The sequence below is a fragment of the Pelophylax lessonae genome, assembly GCF_965119305.1.
Source record: "Pelophylax lessonae genome assembly, chromosome: 9".
NCBI lineage: Eukaryota > Metazoa > Chordata > Amphibia > Anura > Ranidae > Pelophylax > Pelophylax lessonae.
In genome coordinates, this window is record NC_138776.1 from 130,482,177 (window position 1) to 130,504,126 (window position 21,950).

A 21,950-nucleotide genomic window follows, 5' to 3' on the forward strand; every position below is an offset into this window, starting at 1 on the left:
GACATCATAATACAGGCAGTGGTTCCCAGTGTCCTGATTCAGGATGGCTCGAGCGGTCTCGGGGCGTTGGGTTGTAACCGATGAACGAACGCTACTTCCCGATTGCGGGGACGCAACACTGACCGTCCTGGCGTCACTTCCGGGATACGTAATGGCGACGCGTTGTCTGAGCATGCGCTCCTTCTTCAGGCTGATAGTGCGCCATTTTGATGAGGGCTTAAATAGGCGGAGGGGCAGAACCAACTAGGTCCTAAAGTTCACCATTTCTGCCCACTCGGCAAAACGGCTGCAACAAGCTGATGTAATACAAATCACTTACAATGTGCATTGTGCAAATAATTCAAGCGGTGGTTAAAAAAAATTTAAATGTAAATAATGATCATGAATCGAATAGAAATTAATAAGTACAAATAAACATACAAAAAAATAAAATAATATTTATAAAAAATAAATAAAAAATATATAGGAAAATAAAAACAAGAAAATTAAAATTAAAATAAAAATAAATATAATAAAGATAAATATATATATATATATATATATATATATATTAAAATAAAAATAAATATAATAAAGATAAATATATATATATATATATATATATATATATATATATATATATATATATATATATATATATATATATATATATTAGTAATAATTACTAAGTCATGGAAAGTTTAAAAATATATATATATATATCCCCTTATGTTATACGTATGCAAGAACACAAAAATATATTGTTATTAATATATAAAAACATCTACAAATATATGTAAAATGTAAAAATGTCATTTTGCAAAAACTATTGTTATAAAACCATCAACTAATGGGACCTATTGGATATTCCAACCACATAAATCGCTATTATGAAAGACTGATAAGGCATAACAATCAAGGAAAAGGCCAAATCAAACACGAGAACCCAATCCGAAGGATATTGAATAGGATCAAATAAGAGAGTTGGTCTCAATTTCCTCATTCAAGCCACCCGGCACTAGAGTATCTAAGGTATAGATCCAATAGGCCTCCCTTTGGCATAATCTTTTAAAGCGTTCTGCTGGTGTGAACCACTGCCTGTATTATGATGTCTGTCATGCTGTTTTTACATACATTCTTGTGAGTATCTTTTTCTTTGGTTTAACCCCTAATAAATCTCGATATACTGCACTTAGTGTGGCGCCTGTGTTCTCCTTTCAGCTCGCCACAAGCCCCTTCTACTTGCCATCAGAGCAGCCTACGGAGTGTGGTGGTTTGAGAGTTTATTTATATGGACTTTATTATGGACTTTTAATATAGCCACCCTTGTGTTGCTGATTTTATTGTAATAGCGCATGTTCCTGTGTCCACTAGTGGAGTTTGTGAAGTTTTGGACACCCCTTCCCCTGTTGTATGCCAGTTTTCACCCATTTGGCCACAATAAATTGCCACTCTAAAATTTGCAGTTTTATCACACAGCACAATGCCACAGATGTCGCAAGTTTTGAGGGAGCGTCCAATTTGCTGACTGCAGGAATGTCCACCAGAGTTGTTGTCTGTGAATTGAATGTTCATTTCTCTACCATAAGCCATCTCCAAAGGTGTTTCAAAGAATTTGGCAGTACATCCAACTGGCCTCACGACCGCAGACCACGTGTAACAACACCAGCCCAGGAACTCCACATCCAGCATCTTCACCTCCAAGATCGTCTGAGACCAGCCACCCGGACAGCTGCTGCAACAATCAGTTTGCATAACCAAAGAATTTCTGCACAAACCATCTCAGGGAAGCTCATCTGCATGCTCGTAATCCTCATCAGGATCTTGACCTGACTGCAGTTTGTCTTAACTGACTTAAGTGGGCAAATGCTCACATTCAATGGTGTCAGGCACTTTGGAGTCCCGGTTTTCACTGTACAGGGAAGATGGCAGACAGCGTATATGGCATCGTGTGAGTGAGTGGTTTGCTGATGTCAACGTTGTGGATTGTGTGGCCCATGGGTGGCGGTGGGGTTATGGTATAAAGCAGGCGTATGTTATGGATAACAAACACAGGTGCATTTTATTGATGTCATTTTGACTGCAGAGATATCGTTGGGAGATCCTGAGGCCCATTGTTGTGCCATTTATCCACGACCATCACCTCATGTTGCAGCATGATAATGCACGGCCAAATGTCGCAAGGATCTGTACACAATTCCTGGAAGCTGAAAACATCCCAGTTCTTGCATGGCCAGCATACTCACCGGACAGGCCCATCCATTGAGCATGTTTGGGATGCTCTGGATCGGCGTATACGACAGCGTGTTTAAGGTCCTGCCAATGTCCAGCAACTTCGCACAGCCATTGAAGAGGAGTGGACCAACATTCCATAGGCCACAACAACCTGATCAACTCTATGGGAAAGAGATGTGTTGCACTGTGTGAGGCAAATGGTGGTCACATCCGATACGGACTAGTTTTCGGACCCCTGCACATTTTAGATTGGCCTTTATTGTGACCAGCCTAAAGCACACCTGTGCAATAATCATGCGGTCTATTCGGCATCTTGTTATGCCACACCTGTGAGGTGGATGGATTATATCGGCAAAGGAGAAAAAAAGGGCTTTTGTGTACATAGAAAAAGTCTTGGGGCTCTTTCACACAGGCGGACCATATCCGCCTGTCAATTTTTGGCGGATCTGAACGGTCATCCCATGCATCTCTATGGGGCATCGGATGTCAGTGGTGACATGTCCACTGACATCTGATCCGTCAAATCTGGATGGATGGAAACCCTATTTTCCATCCGTCCAGAGGATTGGATGAGAACGGACCGGCGGTCCGTTCCCATCCGATTCCCCCATAGAGATGCATAGGGAACTGACAGCTGAGTCCGTCCGACGGACAGAGTGTGTGAAACGGCCCTTAGATCTTTGAGTTCAGCACATGAAAAATGGGGGCAAAAACAAGTGTTGTGATTTTATAATTTTGGGGTGTGTGTGTGTGGTAGATTATTATTATTATTTTTTTTTTTTTTTTTTCAAATTCAGTTCTACGATATAATTATCTATGGGTTTGATAAACATCATTCACTTCTTCAGGAGAGTACAAATACATGGTAGAAATCAAGAACAGCCAGTTAATGTTAAAAGATCCAATGGTTCCAGATCCACAGATGCACCCCAGATTACCAGATACAGGCCACATGGGATGTCTCTTGAATCCCCTCTCCTATAAACAATGGCAATAATCCCTATCCACAATTAATGTGTGGCTCCTTAATGTCTGCCTCTATTTTCTTGCTACATATTTTACTTGTATTAATCGTGTGTCAATTTTTTTTTTTGGTCTATAAACTGGATGTTAGAAGTAACGTTGCCTACACTGATCAGTGGCTTTTATGGTTTACCTTTTAGCAGGTGGGATGGGTCAGTTCAGATAGTATGCTGTTGGTCACCTTTTCACTCCCCAAAAGCTTTGCGGAGTCGCGCTTATGACTCTTTCAATGTTATCTGGAAACCACTGGGCGGGGTTGGGGGTGGAGAAGTGGGAAGTGGAGGAAGGAAATCCTAGTAACCGGCTATTTTATTGCTGGCTAGTGCCTACTATCCTCACTCCTGGACTAGGCACTGCTACTACAATGATTGCAGCTAGCTTCTGGGTCCCTTGCTGAACGGCTGCTTTCTGAGTACAGGAAGTGGCTTAAACACACAAGCTAGTGGATATCTCTGTAGTAGCAGTGCATACTACAGTGATTTTCAGCTTCCATTTGGATCCCACAGGTATGGCACATATGCCTTACATTGGTCTAAGCTAGACCAATGTTTCCACTTAAGGACCAAGCCTATGTCTAACACTTGTTGTTTAGAAGTTAAAATTAGTATTTTTTTACTAGAAAATTACTTAGAACCCCCAAACATTATATCAATATTTTTTTTAGCAAAAACTCGAGCATTAAATGGAAGTATTTTTTGGCACACAGTATTTGCGCAGCGGTCTTTCAAATGCAATTTTTTTTGGAAAACACAAAAAACTAAACCGTAAAGTTAATTTTTTTTCTTTCTATAATGTGAAAGATAATGTTACGCCAAGTAAATAGATACCCAACATGTCATGCTTTAAAATTGCGCATGCTCGTGGAATGGCGATAAACATTGGTACTTAAAAAATCTCCATAGGTGACGCTTTCTACAGGTTACCAGTTTAGAGTTAGAGGAGGTCTGGGCTAGAATTATTGCTCTTACTCGAACGATTGCGGCGATACCTCAATGTGTGGTTTGAACACTGTTTACATATGTGGGCACGACTTGCGTTTGCTTCTGCACGTGAGGGACAGGGTGTTTTAAATTTTAACCCTTTTTTAAAAAAAAAAAAAAAAAGGTTTTGATCACCTTTCTTCCTATTACAATGAATGTAAACATCCCTTTGTAATAGAAATAAGCAGGACAGGGCCTCTTTTTTTAATGTGAGATCTGTGGTCAAAAAAAACCTCAATGTCACATCTACATTTTTTTTTTTTTACATCATGAAAAAATGGGCCCGTTAAGGCGGTTGGGAGGAAGTGACATATGCTGTCACTACGGTCCTCCAAGACCATAGTCAAGTGGGGGCCAGATTGCCCTCACTCTACTTCCTGCCTAGGAGGAGAAATTACCGAATAGTTTTACCTGCTACCAACGGCTCCAGTAAGCGGGGAAAACGACCAGGAAGCTTTGGGGGGGGGGGGACACACCTCTCCCACTGGCCATAAAAGTGATCCCGTGGCAAATCTGCCACTGAGACCACTTTTATATGAAAGAGGACCGCCCGCCCAGTAAATAAATACCGGGGTTATGACAGCTATCTGCTGCCATAACCCTTGTATTTAACGTCAAATTAGCTACGTAAAACTGCAGCGGGCGGTCCGGACGTGGTTCTATGGCATTATATCTTTAACCATGTAGTGGATAGAATTTTGTATGTTTACTTCCCCAATTCATTCTCCAATTCAAACTATACCTTAAGAGTAAGGCAGTGTCATCCCTAAATGAAGGTGTGAGAAAAGTTGGTATCGGCGCTACCTGTTTATAACAGGCGTAGTAGTAGATCCTATCGGTGTGTGTAAGTGGTGAATAAAAAATATAAGGAATGTAGATAGACTTCAAATAATATTAAAGTGCAAGTGCCAAGTGTCAGGATCTGTATTGGGCTGAGAATATATGTATGCCCACAAATTGCTCAGTGCTATAAATAAACATGCAGCGTATCAAATATAAGGTGCAAATCTATTTATTGAAGTGCAATAGTGTGCCATTATATAATCAAAATAAAGAGTGTTATCCCAAAAACAAATTATTAAACACTACTGTGCTGAGGTGAAGAAAAAAAGGGTGATAAATAAGCTGAAATATGTGACAAAGTGCTGGTACCCAAAAGCTACCGGTAGCCGCTCCAGTAAACGTCCAATGATGAAACGCGTAGGGCGGGGCTTCATACGTCAACGTCACTTCTGGTTTTTGCAGTGAGTAGCCGTGGAACGCGGAAGAATCCTGGAGGCTGCATCGAAGCTGAACTGATCAGGCTAAACTGTGAGTGTGCTTTTACTTGCCTTCAATCTACAGTATATACTACACCATGGGGTTTCTTTCTTTTTGAGCACCCTAGATCGGTCCCACTACCGGAGGATCCTCCTGAGGGTTGCCCACCTATGAAAGACTGAGCCCCTGAAGTTTTTCATATATCTGCTACATTTGGAGTGACCATTCCTGCCTGCATTCAATACACCATTTTTGAGGGGTAAAAGGGTGAGTGCGTTACCCGGTGGCTTATGGGTACCAGCACTTTGTCACATATCTCAGTTTATTTATCACCCTTTTTTCTCTTCACCTCAGCACTGCTCTCAGCACAGTAGTGTTTAATTTGTTTTTTGGATAACACTCTTTATTTTGATTATATAATGGCACAATATTGCACTTCAATAAATAGATTTGCACCTCATATTTGATACGCTGCACGTTTATTTACAGCACTGAGCACTTTGTGGGCATACATATATTCTCAGCCCAATACAGATCCTGACACTTGGCACTTGCAATTTAATATTATTTGAAGTCTATCTACATTCCTTATATTTTTTATTCACCACTTACACACACCGATAGGATCTAGTACTACGCCTGTTATAAACAGGTAGCGCTGATACCAACTTTTCTCACACCTTCATTTATACTTGACCCCTAATTTAGGGGTTGGTTGGTGGCAGCTTTACACTTGTACACAGATTTAATTTATACTCCATAGCGCTGGTCATCCCATCCTTTTCATTTACCAGTGTCATCTCTGTCTAGTTTCTCCATGAATTGGGGAGCTGAAGCTTGACTTTATAATTGTGTAAATCTGACTATAGGCCAAATGACAGCAGGTATAGGGATATTATTGGACTAATATATTTGTTTTCAGACGATTCCTAGGTTTTCGTGCTACCTTCTGTTAGTTAATTTCAAGTATTGTTATGTTGAAGCAAACACTAACTTTGGGTATAATGCGTTTGAATTCATTGATGGGTTCTCTATTGTTTAGCACCCAAAACCCTATCCTTACTTTTGTCTCTAGTATAATAGTATACCTTTGTAATGTTGGTACATATCACAGTAATCAAACTTGTCTTTTTTATTTTTAGCATGTGGATGTGGCTGCTTTACTTATTAAGTTCAATGCTTGTGTGAATGGAAACGACAAGTGGGCTTTTACTCCACTGCATGAAGCTTCTCAGAAAGGGAGGACACAGCTTTGTGCATTGCTTCTGGCACATGGCGCTGATCCTACACTGAAAAACCAGGAGGGGCAGACCCCCTTAGACCTGGTTACAGTAAGTAGTCAAATGTTCCCTTTTGTGTTGCGTTGACATTTTCTTGTTTTGCAGTATCCCCCTTTTTTTGGTCGATTCTGAATAAGCCTAACCACATCAAGTTTTAAACTGCAACCTATGAAATTACATTTATATATAATATAAATAAATAAATAAATATATATATATATATATATATATATAATTTTTTTTTTTTTTTTTTTTTATATGGCCACCCATATATTTTAATCACCCTATGTCATTACATTGCATATTTGTGGGTTCCTTTGATGTTGGTGTTAATTTCCCTTGTTCAGCTATAACTAGAAAACCTTTCTTTTTATATATATATATATATATATATATATATATATATATATATATATAATAGGTTTTCTAGTTATAGCTGAACAAGGGAAATTAACACCAACATCAAAGGAACCCACAAATATGCAATGTAATGACATAGGGTAATTAAAATATATGGGTGGCCATAAAAAAAAAAAAAATATATATATATATAATATAAAAATAATAACTGCGCTAAGCCTAAAAAATCACAAGCAGCAGCTGTAGTGGGAGTCACTTAAATAAAATATGTAAAGGAGAGCTGCGCTAAACTGATAAACCTGAATAGTCAGGGTATATATACAAAGGCCATAAACCAGAGTAAACTAGTATACAGCAAAAATCAAATAACATTCATAGAATAATCATGTAACTGATCCTATATAATTTTTTTTTTTTTCTCGTGTACTTGCCTAATTTACCTATTTTAAAAATGTATCTGCTGTTTGCTTTTAGATGCGGTAATTGCTTTTTATACTGCACCTGAAAAATAGCTTTAATTATGTTGCTTGTTTCGTAAAGTGACTAGTTATTTAAATTGGTCATATATAATCACGTGTGTTCTGCAGGTTTCTCTAGATTTGTGATTTTTGAGTTTGATCAGTGACCTGTTCAGCCCGGATAGTGTAGCAATATCATATTGCCTTTTAATGCTAGGATTGCAGGGAGTCCCAGTTTTGTGTTCACTTCTACAGCTACTTTGTTTAAAGGCCTGGGATTAAATAAAACCTCTTTCAGGATCTGTCAATAACTTGTGTGTTGTAATTGATATAGCTGTTGACAAGGTTTAAAAATTTTCAGGCTTTGGATTTGTGGCTATTTTTTTAAATGTATTTTTTGTTCTTTAAACAGGCTGATGATGTACGAGCACTTCTAGCAGCAGCTATGCCTCCTGCATCTTTACCAGCATTTTACAAGCCACAGCTTATCAACGTTTCCCAGCCCACATCAACAGTAGGCGTCATATCTTCAGTACCCTCGAGTCCACCCACACTTTCTGCTGCCAGCAGTTTGGATAACCTGGCCACCAGCTTTTCAGAATCGCAGTCTACAGCTAGTGGTGGAGCTGAGGGCACTGTAGCTTTGGAGAAGGAGGAAGGTAAACTTTTGTTGTCCTTTTTAAATGTGTAACATTTTAAGCAACATTTCAGTTTTATATAAATATTCTTTTGAATAGTATTCATAAGCACACTGCCTCTTTAAACATACTGAAAGCTGCCAGCGGCCTGCAAGCATTCTTAGAGTCCCTCTTCTATGCATGAAGGTAAAAAAAACGTCTCTGCGCAGCAGGCCCCCCAAATACTTGAGCCCCGTCACAATCCAGCGATGTGCATGAGTGCCTCAGCTCTCTGGGGACTCTTACTCTTTGTTGACTCCTGCTGTTAGTCACATCCACTGAGCCAATTGTCAGTGAAGGGGAGGGGCAGGGCTGAGACTTTAATAGGACTAGAAGTCCTTAATCGAATTCACCAGTGTCATACATTTTAATCAATAGGTAACCTCTTCACAAACCTTGTTGTTCTTAATGATACAGTTGCAGACAGCTCTCAGAAAGCTGACAGAGGGCATCGGAAGTTTTTGACTTTGTCTGGTACAGCAGCATATGTATAATGTACAATTATTATATAAATAATACACAGCTGTATCGAGCAAGCTGGAAAGAGAAGCTTTATTTGATGATTTCTTTTTTCTTTCTCCATTTGTCTTCCAAAGTTCCAGGAGTTGACCTAAGCATTAATCAGTTTTTGCGGAACCTTGGACTTGAACACTTGATTGACATCTTTGAGAGAGAACAGGTAAGTCATCTAATATTATAGGTCTCAAACAGTTTTATTATCTTGGCATAGTCTGAGCATTTATACTTTTCTAAATTTGTATGGAGGTTTTGTCCAAAACAATTGGTTTTACTTCAAGTATTTTTGTGTTTTGGTGAATTTGCTTTTTGATAGTTGGTTGTTAAATGCAATGCCTACCTTTTTGGAAAATTGTAGTAACTGCAACCACAATGTTTATTTGCTAAATGTTTACATTGAAGCCTGCTTTTAAACGGATGCAAAGTACATGCTCCTGCATTGTTTAGATTCCAGCCCAGGCTCATACAGATTTATAGACCTACTGTTAATGGGCTGAAGAGTAATCAATAGACTACAAGTGTGGTCACTGCACTTGGTGCTGTGAGAGTCCCTCTGCGCCTGTATTTATACCATTCATACATTCTGTGACCCCACGCTTAGGTGAGGAGCAGTGTGATGTGGGGTTTGAGGAATGGGACCTTGTTTCATGGTATTTAAATATAACCTTTTATAACCAATTTCTATAAAAATGTTTAAAAAATTGTGAAATGTTATTATATTCAAAGTAAGCCATATAAAGTATACTGTAACGTGTTGTCTTTGCTATATGATCCAAGAGGTCAGTGGGTTTCACAACTATCAGCTTCCTTAGGACCTCCTTAACTTCGCAGCAAAGAGAAATGGCCTACTCAAAAGAAGAATACAAATTATTACCTTAACATAAATAACTTATACAGTGCATCCGTAAAGTATTCACAGCGCTTCACTCCCCCAACCCCCCCCCCCCCCATTTTATGTTGCAGCCTTTTTCCAAAATGGATTAAATTCATTATTTTTCTCAAAATTCTACAAACAATACCTCATAATGACAATATGAAAGAAGTTTGTTTGAAAACTTTGCAAATTTATTAAAATTAAAAAACAAGAAAAAAATCCCATGTTCATAAGTATTCACAGCATTTGCTCAATACTTTGGCTCCAATTACAGCCTCAAGTCTTTGAGTATGATGCTCCAAGCTTGGCACACCTCTTTGTGCTGTTTCTCCCATTCTTCTTTGCAGGATTTCTCAAGCTCCATCAGGTTGGATGTAGAGCATTGGTGCACAGCCATTTTCAGATCTCTCTAGAGATGTTCAATTGGGTTCAAGTCTGGGCTCTAGCTGGGCCACTAAAGGACATTCACATAGTTGTCCTTTAGTCATTCCTTTGTTACCTTGGCTGTGTGCTTAGAGTCGTCCTGTAAGAACCCCCCCCCCCCCCCCCCCCCCGCATTCTGAGGTCCAGAGCGCTCTGTAGCAGGTTTTCATCAAGGATGTCTCTGTACATTGCTGCATTCATCTTTCCCTCTATCCTGACTAGTCTCCCAGTTCAGAAACATCTCCACAGCATGATGCTGCCACCACCATGCATCACTGTAGGGATGGTATTGACCAGGTGATGAGCAGTGCCTGGTTTCCTCTAGACATGACACTTGTCATTCAGGCCACAGAGTTCAGTCTATTTTCAGACCAGAGAATTTTGTTTCTGATGGTCTGAGAGTCCTTCAGGTGCCTTTTGTCAAACCCCAGATGGGCCGTTGTGTGCCTTTTTACTGAAGAGTGGCTTTCTGTCTGGCCACTCTACAGGCCTGGTTGGTGGAGTGCTACAGAGATGGTTGTTCTTCTGGAAGGTTTTCCTCTCCCCAGAGAAATGCTGGAGCTCTGTCGAGAGTGACCATTGGGTTCTTGATCACCTCCCTGACTATGGCCCCCTCCCCCCCAAATGGCTCAGTTTGGCTGGGTGACCCGCTCTAGCAAGAATCGTGGTGATTCCCAACTTCTTCCATTTACGGATGGAGGCCACTGTGCTCATAGGGACCTTCAATGCTGCAGAACTTTTTCTGTACCCTTCCCCAGATCTGTGCCTTGATAAAACTCTGCCTCGGAGGTCTACAGACAATTCCTTGGACTTCATGGCTTTGTTTTTGCTCTGACATGCACTGTTAACTGTGGAACCTTATATAGACAGGTGTGTGCCTTTCCAAATTGTGTCCAACTGAATTAACCACAGGTAGACTCCAAGTTGTAGAAACATCTCAAGCATGATCAGTGGAAACAGGAGACACCTGAGCTCAGTTTTAAATGTCATGGCAAAGGCTGTGAATACATGGGATTTTTTTTTTCTTTTTAATAATTTTTCAATGATTTCACACAAACAAGTTTCACGTTGTCATTATGGGGTATTTGTAGAATTTGGAGAAAAATAATGAATTGAATCCATTTTGGAATAAGACTAACGTAACACAAATGCGGAAAAAGTGAAGCGCTGTGAATACTTTCTGGATGCACTGTAGTTGCATTATGTAGACTCTATATGTTTTATATATGTTGATTGTTGTATTCTTCTTTTGAGTAGGTTGTTTCTCTTTGCTGCCAAGTTAAGCAGGTCCTGAGAAAGCTGATAGTTGTGACTCATCGACCTCTTGGATCATACAGCAAAGACAATTCATTAGTGTATTTTATGTGGCTTACTTCACATCTAAGAATATCTTTTCATGATTTTTAAACCATTTTTTATAGAAATTTGTAATAAACTTTATATATTTTAAGTTTTGTGTGGCTGTCTCTCTCTGGTACCAGTAAAGTTCTTGGTAGCAGGGTTTTTTTTTTATATCTGTACAAATAGATGGATAAGTTACCCCCAAAATAAGCCAATCACTCCAATATGTTGGTACTGGTTTCATGTTCTCATGGAGATTTCATTTTAAAGCGGCTGTTTTTATATTTTAGTAGTTTTTTTTTTAATATATGCTTTAATGTATTCACATTTGCATGATAAACACAGGAATGCTTGAATTAAGTTTAAAAAGCTCACGTTTGTCTGTTTTATAGATCACACTAGATGTTCTAATTGAGATGGGACACAAGGAGTTCAAGGAGATTGGAATTAATGCTTATGGGCACAGGCATAAAATTATCAAAGGTTTAGAGCGGCTCGTATCAGGCCAACAAGGTAATTAGTATGAAAAGAAGTATTGATTGTGCTTAGTGTCCAAAAACTAACAATCACATGAAACCAATTAAGATCAACGAAGATTGTGACAGCAGCACTCACTAAACTCCCACACACAGATAAAAACATGAACAAAATAATTTTGTTGCGCTATTAAAGTGCTTGATACATTAATAATACAAGGGATATTGCATATAAATAAATGTGAAAATCAATGCATCAAAAAATGTCCAAAGATATTTCGATAAAGCGCACGGTGTAAAATCAATCCAAATAAAAAGTGAACAGTGAAAGAAAGCTCTGGAAGTAAATGTGTATATCGCCCCGATCTTCTTAAGTACTTGTATGCCACTCCACACCCAGGTGCGCACCCAACTCAAACTCCTTACCAACATACAAGACCTCCGATATGGAGGCCTGGCTGCACTTTTTAGGAGAGATCCCTAATGGTATGGATGGATGGCACACTTCAGGACACGGAATAAGGGCTCCCAGAACATTCCGCAGAAGAAGCTCAGGGGATTATAGAGATAAGGCAGGAACTCTTAGTGTAAAACTTCACCAGTTTATGAAAAAACAATACTACTCACACAAGGCAAATAAAATCAGGCAAGTAGATAAATCAGCACAGTCCTCGCCCTAGCAGGTATATGTTACATAGTAGATGAGGTTGAATAAAGACATCAGTCCATCCAATTCAACCTGTATAGGTGTGTGTGCGCGTCAGTGGCCTGCTCATTTCCCATAACCCTGAATGCTATGATCTGTGAGGTGCACATCCAAAAGTCTTTTAAAAGTAGCCATACTCCCCGCAGCTACCACCATTTGTGGAAGAGCGTTCCACATTCTCACCGCCCTTACAGTGAAGAACCCCTTCCCCAAGGTATGATTCTGTCACTGTGGTAGCTTAACTCGACATTACATTTATGCCATGATGGTATGGCTCTTGTAACACTGTTGCTGAGTAAAGTATTCTTTATCAGAGAAACCAGGAGAAAAATATTTTGTTCTTGCTGTAGCTGGTCACAATTGCACGCACACAGTAACACGCAGTAAAATTAGTGATTTTTACTTTGGTCTTAACAGTGGCATTCATTTCGAGCACTAGTACAGAAGCAGGCAACACATCTGCACTGCAGCACCCGAGAATGCATGGCGTGTAATTGTTTTTTGTGGTGCATTCTACCAGAAAAATTGGTGCCGGTCTGTTTTTGCCAATATTATTATTATTATTATTATTATTTTTATTTTTTTTTTTTATTTTTTTTGCAGCCATTTCAAAAAGAATGCGCTACCTTAATACAACACATGGTAATAGGAAGCTTAATGCAAGGCTAAGATGTGGACTCTTAGAAGACTTTGCAGTAGGGCACATCTTGGTGCTGCAGATTAGCTTGTTAGGGCCCATTCAAACCACTTAACCAAGCGCATTATGTTTGTGGTTTGATGTTCACGCATTGCAGTACTTTTATTAAAAATTTCAATTTCTTTTGTGCATTGAAGGACCCCGCTCCATAATCTTCTTGACCATTGGGTTCTGCTGCCCCCTACAGGGTAGGACACTAGGCAGGCAAATGCTTTACCACACCTATGGGGCAGTCACAGGGGGTATACGCCCACTTCTTGCTATAGGCATTCCGTTTTTTCCTGCCTAGTCAGGAGTACAGACCTAGTTCCTTGCTGGGATCTCGGTCCTAGCATTTTTTTTTTTCTTTTTTAAACTGATTTTTTTCCCATCTGTTCCTGTGAGAACTACAATGAACTGCTTGACTGGGCAACAGACTGAATATCCTGGCCCGCAGCACCCCCATACCGATGGAGAGGTGGTCTGCCTGGAGCGGTGCACACCTGGTTCTATGGTATGGTAAGTAGTGCTGTTTCCCCCCCCCCCCCCCCATTCCCTGGTGGCTTTTTGGGATGGACGTGGGCCCCTCCCCTGGACAGTCGGACCCCTTCCCACACGGCATCCCCCATATGTTGGGGTCCCCTGTGGACCACCACCCTCTACTCACCTAGCTCCCCCCTCAGGGGGCAGCCTTACCTGTTCAGGTGCATTTTGGGGGTGTCGAGTGGGTGATGAGGGCTGGGGGAGAGGGGGGTGCCGAACCTGCGGTCTGTTGGGGGAGGGAAATGGTGTCCTGTTGGGATTTGTTGCCAGGACCCCTTTTTACTGTAAAGATGTCCCTTGGTGTCCTCTGTGGGTCCCAGGAACCGTGTGGGCGCCGCGTGGAGCCGCCATTTTGCTGTGGATGGCTAGTTGTGTATCCCAGTGGCGTAGCGTGGGGGGTGCAGGGGGGGCGGGCCGCACCGGGCGCAACATCTGGGGGGGCGCATCCGCAGTGTCACTCTTTGTCTGACTATGACATACACAGTTCACACACTGTCTGTGGCTGCCTCCATCTTTAGGCTGGGAGATGTCCAGCATGGCCACCCTATGGCTGAAAATGTCGGGGCGGGGCTGGACTGTGCCTCACCTGTCCATTGGTGTAGGGTGGGGTGGCATTGCAAATCAAGCCCTGCTTATGCCGCCTCTCCTCACTGCTCAGTCAGTTTAGCAGTGAGTGAGTCAGCAGCCTGGCGCTGTCACAGAGTGGGTTTTTTTTAATCACCTGATTAGAGCCAGAGGCTCGAATAGGCTTCAAAAGAGGGTGGACCCGGGGCGCAGAGCAGTGCGCCCCGAGCCCACCCATTGTGTGACAATAGCGAATGAAAATTCACTATTGTCACATGGATCCTCCTCCTGGCCAATCAGGACCCGTTCCTGATTGGCCAAAAGGAGGAGGCGGGAGGACTCGAGGAAACGCGGGGAACTGAGGAGAAGCCGCTGCTGCAGGTAAGTCACTTTGCATTGAAAGGGGGCACGCTGGTCATTCTGCATTGAAAGGGGGCAGGCTGGTCATTCAAACTTGTATTTAGATGCATTTTACTTTAATTACATCAGTATTTTCATAACAAACAATACATGTGCTTAGGGGGTAAGGGTTTCTTTAACTAATCTAGTGGAAGAGACTCGAGTGCTAAAATCCCGCGGGTTAGGGGGCGCAAATTACTTGCCTTGCCCCGGGTGCTGACAACCCATGCTACGCCACTGGTGTATCCGGACATTTTTCTTGTAGTTTCCTATTGATTAGCGCAGCTCCCATGTTTTTGGAGCCTTGTGGGTGGTGACTGTGGCAGTGGACCTCCTAGTGCTGACTCCTGGACTTTCTCTTTCTCTCCGATTGCCACATGGGTACAGCATCCAGCGCTCTGTGCTGACCAGGGGTGGTGAGTTATTGTGGGTGCCTAAGAAATGTCCTTCTCTCTGCTATAGCAGCGATTCAGCTGTGCTCTGACTTGTAGTGCCACCAGTGTTGCCTACCGGCAGTATTTTTAAAGGTTGCCAGTAAAAAAATATGGCTGTGATGCTTGGCTTGGAACCAGAGCCAGATGAGACCATTCAAATGTCCTGTCCCTAAGCTAATTACTATATATATATATATATATATATATATATATATATATATATATATATATATATATATAGATCAAATATATATATATAGATCAAATATATATATATATTAGATCAAATATATATATATTAGATCAAATATATATATATTAGATCAAATATGTTAAAAATAAAAGTTTTTTTTTTGCTTTAATACCTACTTTAAATCCCATCGCTAATTGCATATTGTACTTGTTTGTAGCCTAAATACTGAAATTTGCATTTAAAACTGTCATTTTGTAACTTTTGGAAATGCCAGTAAAAACTTGGCAGTGCCAGTAAATATTTGGTCTTGTGTCAGTAAAATAAAATCTGGTAGGTTGGCAACACTGAGTGCCGCTAGCGTGGGTGGGTGGGGGGGGTATCACTAGCAGTGTTTTTTTCTAAATTGCTTATGTGGTTCCCTGGTCAACATGGAGACCCTGGAGCAAATTTCACCCCCTAATCCCCTCTGAGGCGGTGGGCCCTTCTGGGTCCCAGTCCACCCTGTCTGCACTGGCGACGGCTCTGGAGTCAGTGTCCAAGGTTGATTTGGTCCTACAAAACGGAACCGGCAAAAAGAATCTGTGGAGACATAGGAGGGCGGTGGATGCGGAGTCTGATCTGGCCGCCGCGCAGACAAGTCACCCTGCTGGGTCTCTGTCCATGCACCCTGAGTGCTCTGATAGTAAGGATGACTCCTCTTCACTACAGCCGCACATGGAAAAGTGCTGATGGATGCACTGGTTGTATCAGTGCGGGACACTTTAAAAATGGGAAGCTGCAGCTGCGTCTGAGGCACAGGTAACCTTCGGTACCCGAAAATCCTCGAGCAGGAAAGGTTTTACCTTTTCCTGCCTATTTTGACAAAATTGTCCCGACTGGGTGGGGTTTCCCTAAACGCAATGTGCTGGTTCCTAAGCTTTTCGCAAGAAGGTACCCCTTTGAAGAGTCCCTGTTTAAGAAAAAAAAGTGGATGGTCCCACCTGTGGTGGATTTCCTTTTTTCCAGGCTGAACAAATCTACCCTGATTCTGGTGGAGGAGTCCCTCCTTTTGACAGGAAGGCGGAGACTTTGGTCCGCCACATGTTCGCTATGGGCCAGTTCAGTCCTTAGGCCGGTGTTCACTATTGCCTTGGCGTCCCAGACCTTGACAGAGTGGGCTAAGCTTTTGTGCCAGAATCTGGAGGGGGAACAACTTCCCTCTGCCTTTATGGTGCTGGCAGACCAGTGGGTCCTGGGGATAGAGTGGATGTGATGCTGCTCCCTTAGTTTCTAGGCTGTCTGTGACAGCTGTGGTCCTTTGGCACATGATATGGCTGAAATGCTGGTCTGCGGACCAAGCTTCAAAGGAGGCGTTAGAAGATCTCCCTTTTGTGGGAATCGCTTGTTTGGGTCTTAACTGGATGAAATCATTAAGGGAGTCAAGGGAGGGAAGAGTACTTTCCTCCCACACGTGGTCCTTCTTTCTCGGCTCATAAGCATTTTTTTCATCCCTCAGGTTCTCAAGAAAAAGGCTCCAAATCCGTTTGGGACGTCTCCGGAGGTTCCAAGAGGCCCTGGCCTGGTAAGCCCACGAGCAGGTCCTCCCAAACCTTTGGACAAGTCCTCTTCTGCCTAAAGGGATGCCCTCACCCCTATCTGGGGTGGGGGGGGGTGTCTTCCTTTTTTTTTTTCCGGACCCGTGGACCTCTCTGATTCAAGACAAGTGGGTCCATGGGCTGATTCTGTCCTGGCTACAAGATCGAATTTTCGTTCTTATCCTCCAGTAAAGTTTTTTCCTTCCAACCTGCGTTTGTCCCCAGATGCTTGCATTGTCTCTTCAGGGCGCTACAAGATTTGCTACTGCAAGGAGTGATTGTACCGGTTCCAAACTCGGAACGTTTTTGGGGTTTTTATTCAAACCTGTTTACAGTTCCCAGGAAGGAAAGCAAAGTTCATTCAATCCTGGTTCTCAAATACCTGAACCACTGTGTGTGTACAGAAGTTATGTTTGGAGTCCCATCTGTTCGGTAGGGGGATCCCTTCATTGGGGATCTTCTGGCCTCTATTGATGTCGAGCATGCTTACCTCCATATTCTGATATGTCGTACATCAGCGCTTTCTCTGCTTTGCCGTGGGTGAGGAGCATTATCAATTTGTGGCGTTATCCTTTGGTCTTGCCTCAGCTCCTCGAGTGTTCACAAAAGTGTTGGCCCCGGTGTTAGCATTGTTGCAACAGCGGGGGATTGCGGTGTTAAGGTACCTGGACGATCATCTTCTACGAGCAGAATCTCCAACTGCTCTGCAGGGCAACCTGCACATCACTGTGCGGACTCTGAAGGAGTTTTTGGATGGGCTCTGAAGTTTGGATGGGCTCTGAATTTTCAGAAGTCTGCTCCGATTCTGTCCACCAAGTTGGACTATCTGGGTCTGACTCTGGACTCGGCCTCAGCCAGGTTGTTTCTTCCACTGGACAAGCTCCAGAAGCTACAGGATGCCATTCGACTTCTGTTGTCCAGCAGTCGGGCCACTCTCCTGACTTGCACGCTGGGCCTGATGGTGTCTACCTTTTTTTGAGGCAGTTCTGTTTGTACAGTTCCATACAAGACCTCTGCAGGGGGAGTTTCTTGCCAAGTAGGAGAAGAATCCACAGTCTCTGGACAATCTGATCCTGTTGAGCCGGGGTACGAGAGTGTTCCTCATTTGGTGGCTTCGCTCTCTGGCTCTTTTGACAGGGAAAATCCTTCCTTCCTCTGTACTGGACGGTGATCACCATGGATGCCAGCCTATACGGGTGGGTATGTGTTTTGGGCACGGACTGTGCTGAGGGGGTTTGGACTCTGCAGGAGTCCAGGCTACCGATCAATGTACTGGAACTACAGGCAATCAGACTTTGTCTGGCCCATTGGACCCATTCGTCTTTAGGAGTGTCCGGTACGGATTCAGTTAGACAATGCCACGGCCGTGGCGTATGTCAGTCATCAAGGGGGCACAAGTAGCCGACATTCTAAGGTTGGTGGAACATTTCGTTCCAGCTCTCTGCTTTGCATATTCCAGGGGTGGATAATTGGCACGCGGATTACCTCAATCGACAGGCCTTGGGCCAAGGAGAATGGTCACTTCATCTGGAACTCCAGAGGTGGACCTGTTGACCTCTCGTCTCAACAGGAGAGTGCAGAGATTCAAGGTGGCAAGGTGTTGGGATCCTCTAGCCGACGCCATGGAAGCACTGGTGGCTCCTTGGGGGCAGTACTCCCTTCCACCTCTCAAATTTGTGCCGAGACTTCTGCGAAGGATCGATGCAGAAGGAATTCCGGTCATCCTTGTGGCCCCAGACTGGCCTCGCCAGTTTTGGTACGTCGACCTGGTACGGCTGGTCGCTGATGTCCCTTGGCCACTCCCTCTCAGAGAAGAACTGTTGGCCCAAGGGCTGATCTTCCATCCTGCTTTACAGTCGCTGGCTTTAATAGCTTGGAACCGTCTAATTGTTCTAGCAGTCATTCCTGAGGGGCTTTCTGTTTGCATGGTTTAATGCTTGCCTGGAGTTGGTGCATGTTCAAAATGTGATTCTATAAAACAATACAAAGCTAAAATGTAAAATCTATAAGAACATTCCAGGATAAACTTTGCACTAGCACCGCATAATTGATCCCTACTGACAAAATGTATTGGATTCCTTCTGTGTTCAAAGGCATGTTCCCCTGTCCACAGTTGATATTTCTTTTTATACACCTTTATGTTTAGGAATTACACAGCTGACCCATCAAAAGATTTGTCTATTCTAGGTTCACTAGAGCTTCCAGGTTTTTGGGGCAGATTACTGATTTGCATCTAAACTGCTGTAAATGAAAATGCCCTAATACATATCAAATTGGTATTGTGTTTATTATCCTAATAATGAAATGATAATTTCTTGAGGTTATCTGTTGATTGTAGTATGCTCAAAAAATATTCTAAACCTATGGTGTTTTTTTTTTTTTTTTTTTTTTTCTTTTTTTTTTTTTTTTTCATTTGTGGATCCCTGTGCCTCATTTTTAGGTTTGAATACTTACTTGACGCTTAACTCTGGCAGCGGAACTATATTAATTGACCTAGCTCCAGATGACAAAGAATTCCTGTCTGTGGAAGAGGAGGTAAAAGCATTTTTAGCCTTAAGATACCCCTAGATGGTAGAAAATTTTTCTGGCCAGAAATATTACCATATAGATGAACAAAAGCTGGCCATACATGGGTATTCATTCATAGGGCAGGATTTACACAGGATCTCTCAGCTGTAAAAAACAGGGGGTGGAGAGCTGAAGTTATATTAGTAGGGAGAGCTCTGAGAGCTGATTGGAAGGGAAGGGCTACCACCCCCCTTCACAGAAACCGAGCTAGGACAGTCAGTCAGCTGGAGATCCCTCCCCTGTCACCTTTTTTCTTTTGGTGTCAGGAAAACTTGTCCGAATTGACTCATGCTGATAGAAAAGGGAATGAAGCTGCGGACAGAAATTACTTATAGTGCTCTGGATTTAGACAAGTACACTCTCTAGAAGGATATGCTTTGATCATATTTCATGTCTCAGGTTTACAACCACTTTGGTAAAATGAAACATTTACCATACAAATATATTACTTTTTGGTTTAAATCATAAAGTCCTGCCTGATCCTAGTTTTTCTCTGTGAACTTGTCAGATTAGAAAATGAACAGATCATTAGTCTGCTTGAAATTGATGCCTTCCACATTTTTTATTTCTCTAGTCATCCTTTTTAAAGTCCTGTACTGTTGATACCCTACATGAAATGTAATGTTAAGTTGGGTTAATGTTTTTTCAGATGCAAAGTACTGTCAGAGAGCACAGGGATGGCGGACATGCTGGTGGCGTCTTTAACAGATACAATATATTAAAGGTATGTAGCTGCTAATATTGATGCTTTTCTTGTCGTGGTATTTTTTTTTTTTAAATATACTCCAAAAACACACTTAACCCTAGTACTATGTTTTCCAATGTTGCTTCAGATTCAAAAGGTATGCAATAAGAAACTTTGGGAGAGATACACACACCGGCGAAAAGAGGTTACAGAGGAAAATCATAATCATTCCAATGAAAGGATGCTATTTCATGGTAAGCCTGAACACATGGGTTGAAGGAAACTATTACACATTTAAAGGAGATAGCTTTGCTTCTGTTTGGGCAGTGAGCACATTACATTAAAGTGATTGTAAAGTCAAAATTTGTGCTATGCTTTTACAGAGCAGACCCGAGCCTCTTCTTGGGTCCCTTGCCAGCGCTCCTGGCTCCTCCTCTTCTCAGTGGTTCTCCATAGGAAGATGCTACTTATAGGGTACCACCTGCAGGCTCACTCCCAAGCCACCCTGGCTTCATCCTTGGACACAGACCGTGTGGCTCGACCAGCCCCCCCCCCCCCCCCCTGCCCCTTCCCCCATCACAGGATTTGACTGACTGCCATTGGCTCCCGCTGGCTCAGCAAGCATGTTAGAGCTCGATTACCATGTAGAGCACCCTATGTTGCTTGGGATGAGTAATTTTCTCTTTTTGAACAACTGTTTTATATAGGTAATCGTTGTCTGGTCTTACTGAGTGCTACAAGTACTTAGGACATGAGCTTATGTCCCTTATCTAAGCAGTTTTCCAAGTTTCTTGCCATGAAAAAAAAAGACCTAAAGTCTGACTTCTGTCATAAAAAAGAATACATCCACACCCTATTTGCTGAGGCAGGCGCCATCATAGGCAAGCCTGCTACTGTGACACTTCTTCATCAGCACAGCTGAGGGCACGCATTTGCTGATTTTGAGGTAGCCCATTCCAACAAGCAGGTAAGTATTTCATAACTCAGTAGTTTTTTTGTCATGCACTGTTGAAGTGAAGTTCTCCCATATGGACTCTTGAAGTGATGGTGCTTCATGCACTGTTTGGCAGGTGTTCCCATTTACACCGGATGGTGGTAGCTTATGGTATTTGAATAAAATGTGGTGTTGGCCGCTGTACTAAGGTTATTTATTTTTTACAGGTTCTCCATTTGTAAATGCAATAATTCACAAAGGGTTCGATGAAAGGCATGCATACATTGGTGGGATGTTTGGAGCTGGTATATACTTTGCTGAAAATTCTTCAAAAAGCAACCAATATGTCTATGGAATAGGAGGTGGAACGGGCTGTCCGGTGCACAAAGACCGATCGTGTTACGTTTGTCACAGGTGTGTACATTTGCTGTGAATGTACTTTGGCTGGGCTATTATCTTATTGGCTTGTATCGGAATAAGTGCTGAATTTTTAATTTAGGCATCCTATTTTTTTTAACAGGTTTTTGTATGTACCATAAAATCTTTTCTTTGAAATCCATTGAGGCACAGAGAAGTCTAGCTTGGTCTTGTGGGTGGCACTCTATAGGTGGCAGTTTAGCCCACATGACGAATTCCTCTTTCCCTTAATCGACAATAAAAAAAAGATGAACTGTAGATATCTGTATATTGCCACGTGAAACCGCCGGACCTGTTTTTATGAGCCTAGCATCCATTTCTTTACCTTACCTGGCTTAGGGGGGGGGTTATGAATTGGCTTCTCTGTGTTTGTAT

General features: G+C 42.2%; 1 protein-coding gene across 1 annotated transcript in view; it reads left to right on the plus strand.

Moving 5' to 3' along the window:
* TNKS2 (tankyrase 2) overlaps positions 1–21,950 on the plus strand; it is a gene marked incomplete at its 3' end in the record, with an annotated part of 115,074 nt that overhangs the window by 79,479 nt on the left and 13,645 nt on the right. Inside the window, exons 18-25 of the mRNA XM_082268894.1 lie at positions 6,620–6,808; positions 7,988–8,234; positions 8,849–8,931; positions 11,799–11,919; positions 19,412–19,506; positions 20,189–20,263; positions 20,373–20,478; positions 21,386–21,572. Coding sequence (XP_082125020.1) covers positions 6,620–6,808; positions 7,988–8,234; positions 8,849–8,931; positions 11,799–11,919; positions 19,412–19,506; positions 20,189–20,263; positions 20,373–20,478; positions 21,386–21,572 — 1,103 coding nt within the window. The remainder of the gene's footprint in view (positions 1–6,619; positions 6,809–7,987; positions 8,235–8,848; positions 8,932–11,798; positions 11,920–19,411; positions 19,507–20,188; positions 20,264–20,372; positions 20,479–21,385; positions 21,573–21,950) is intronic.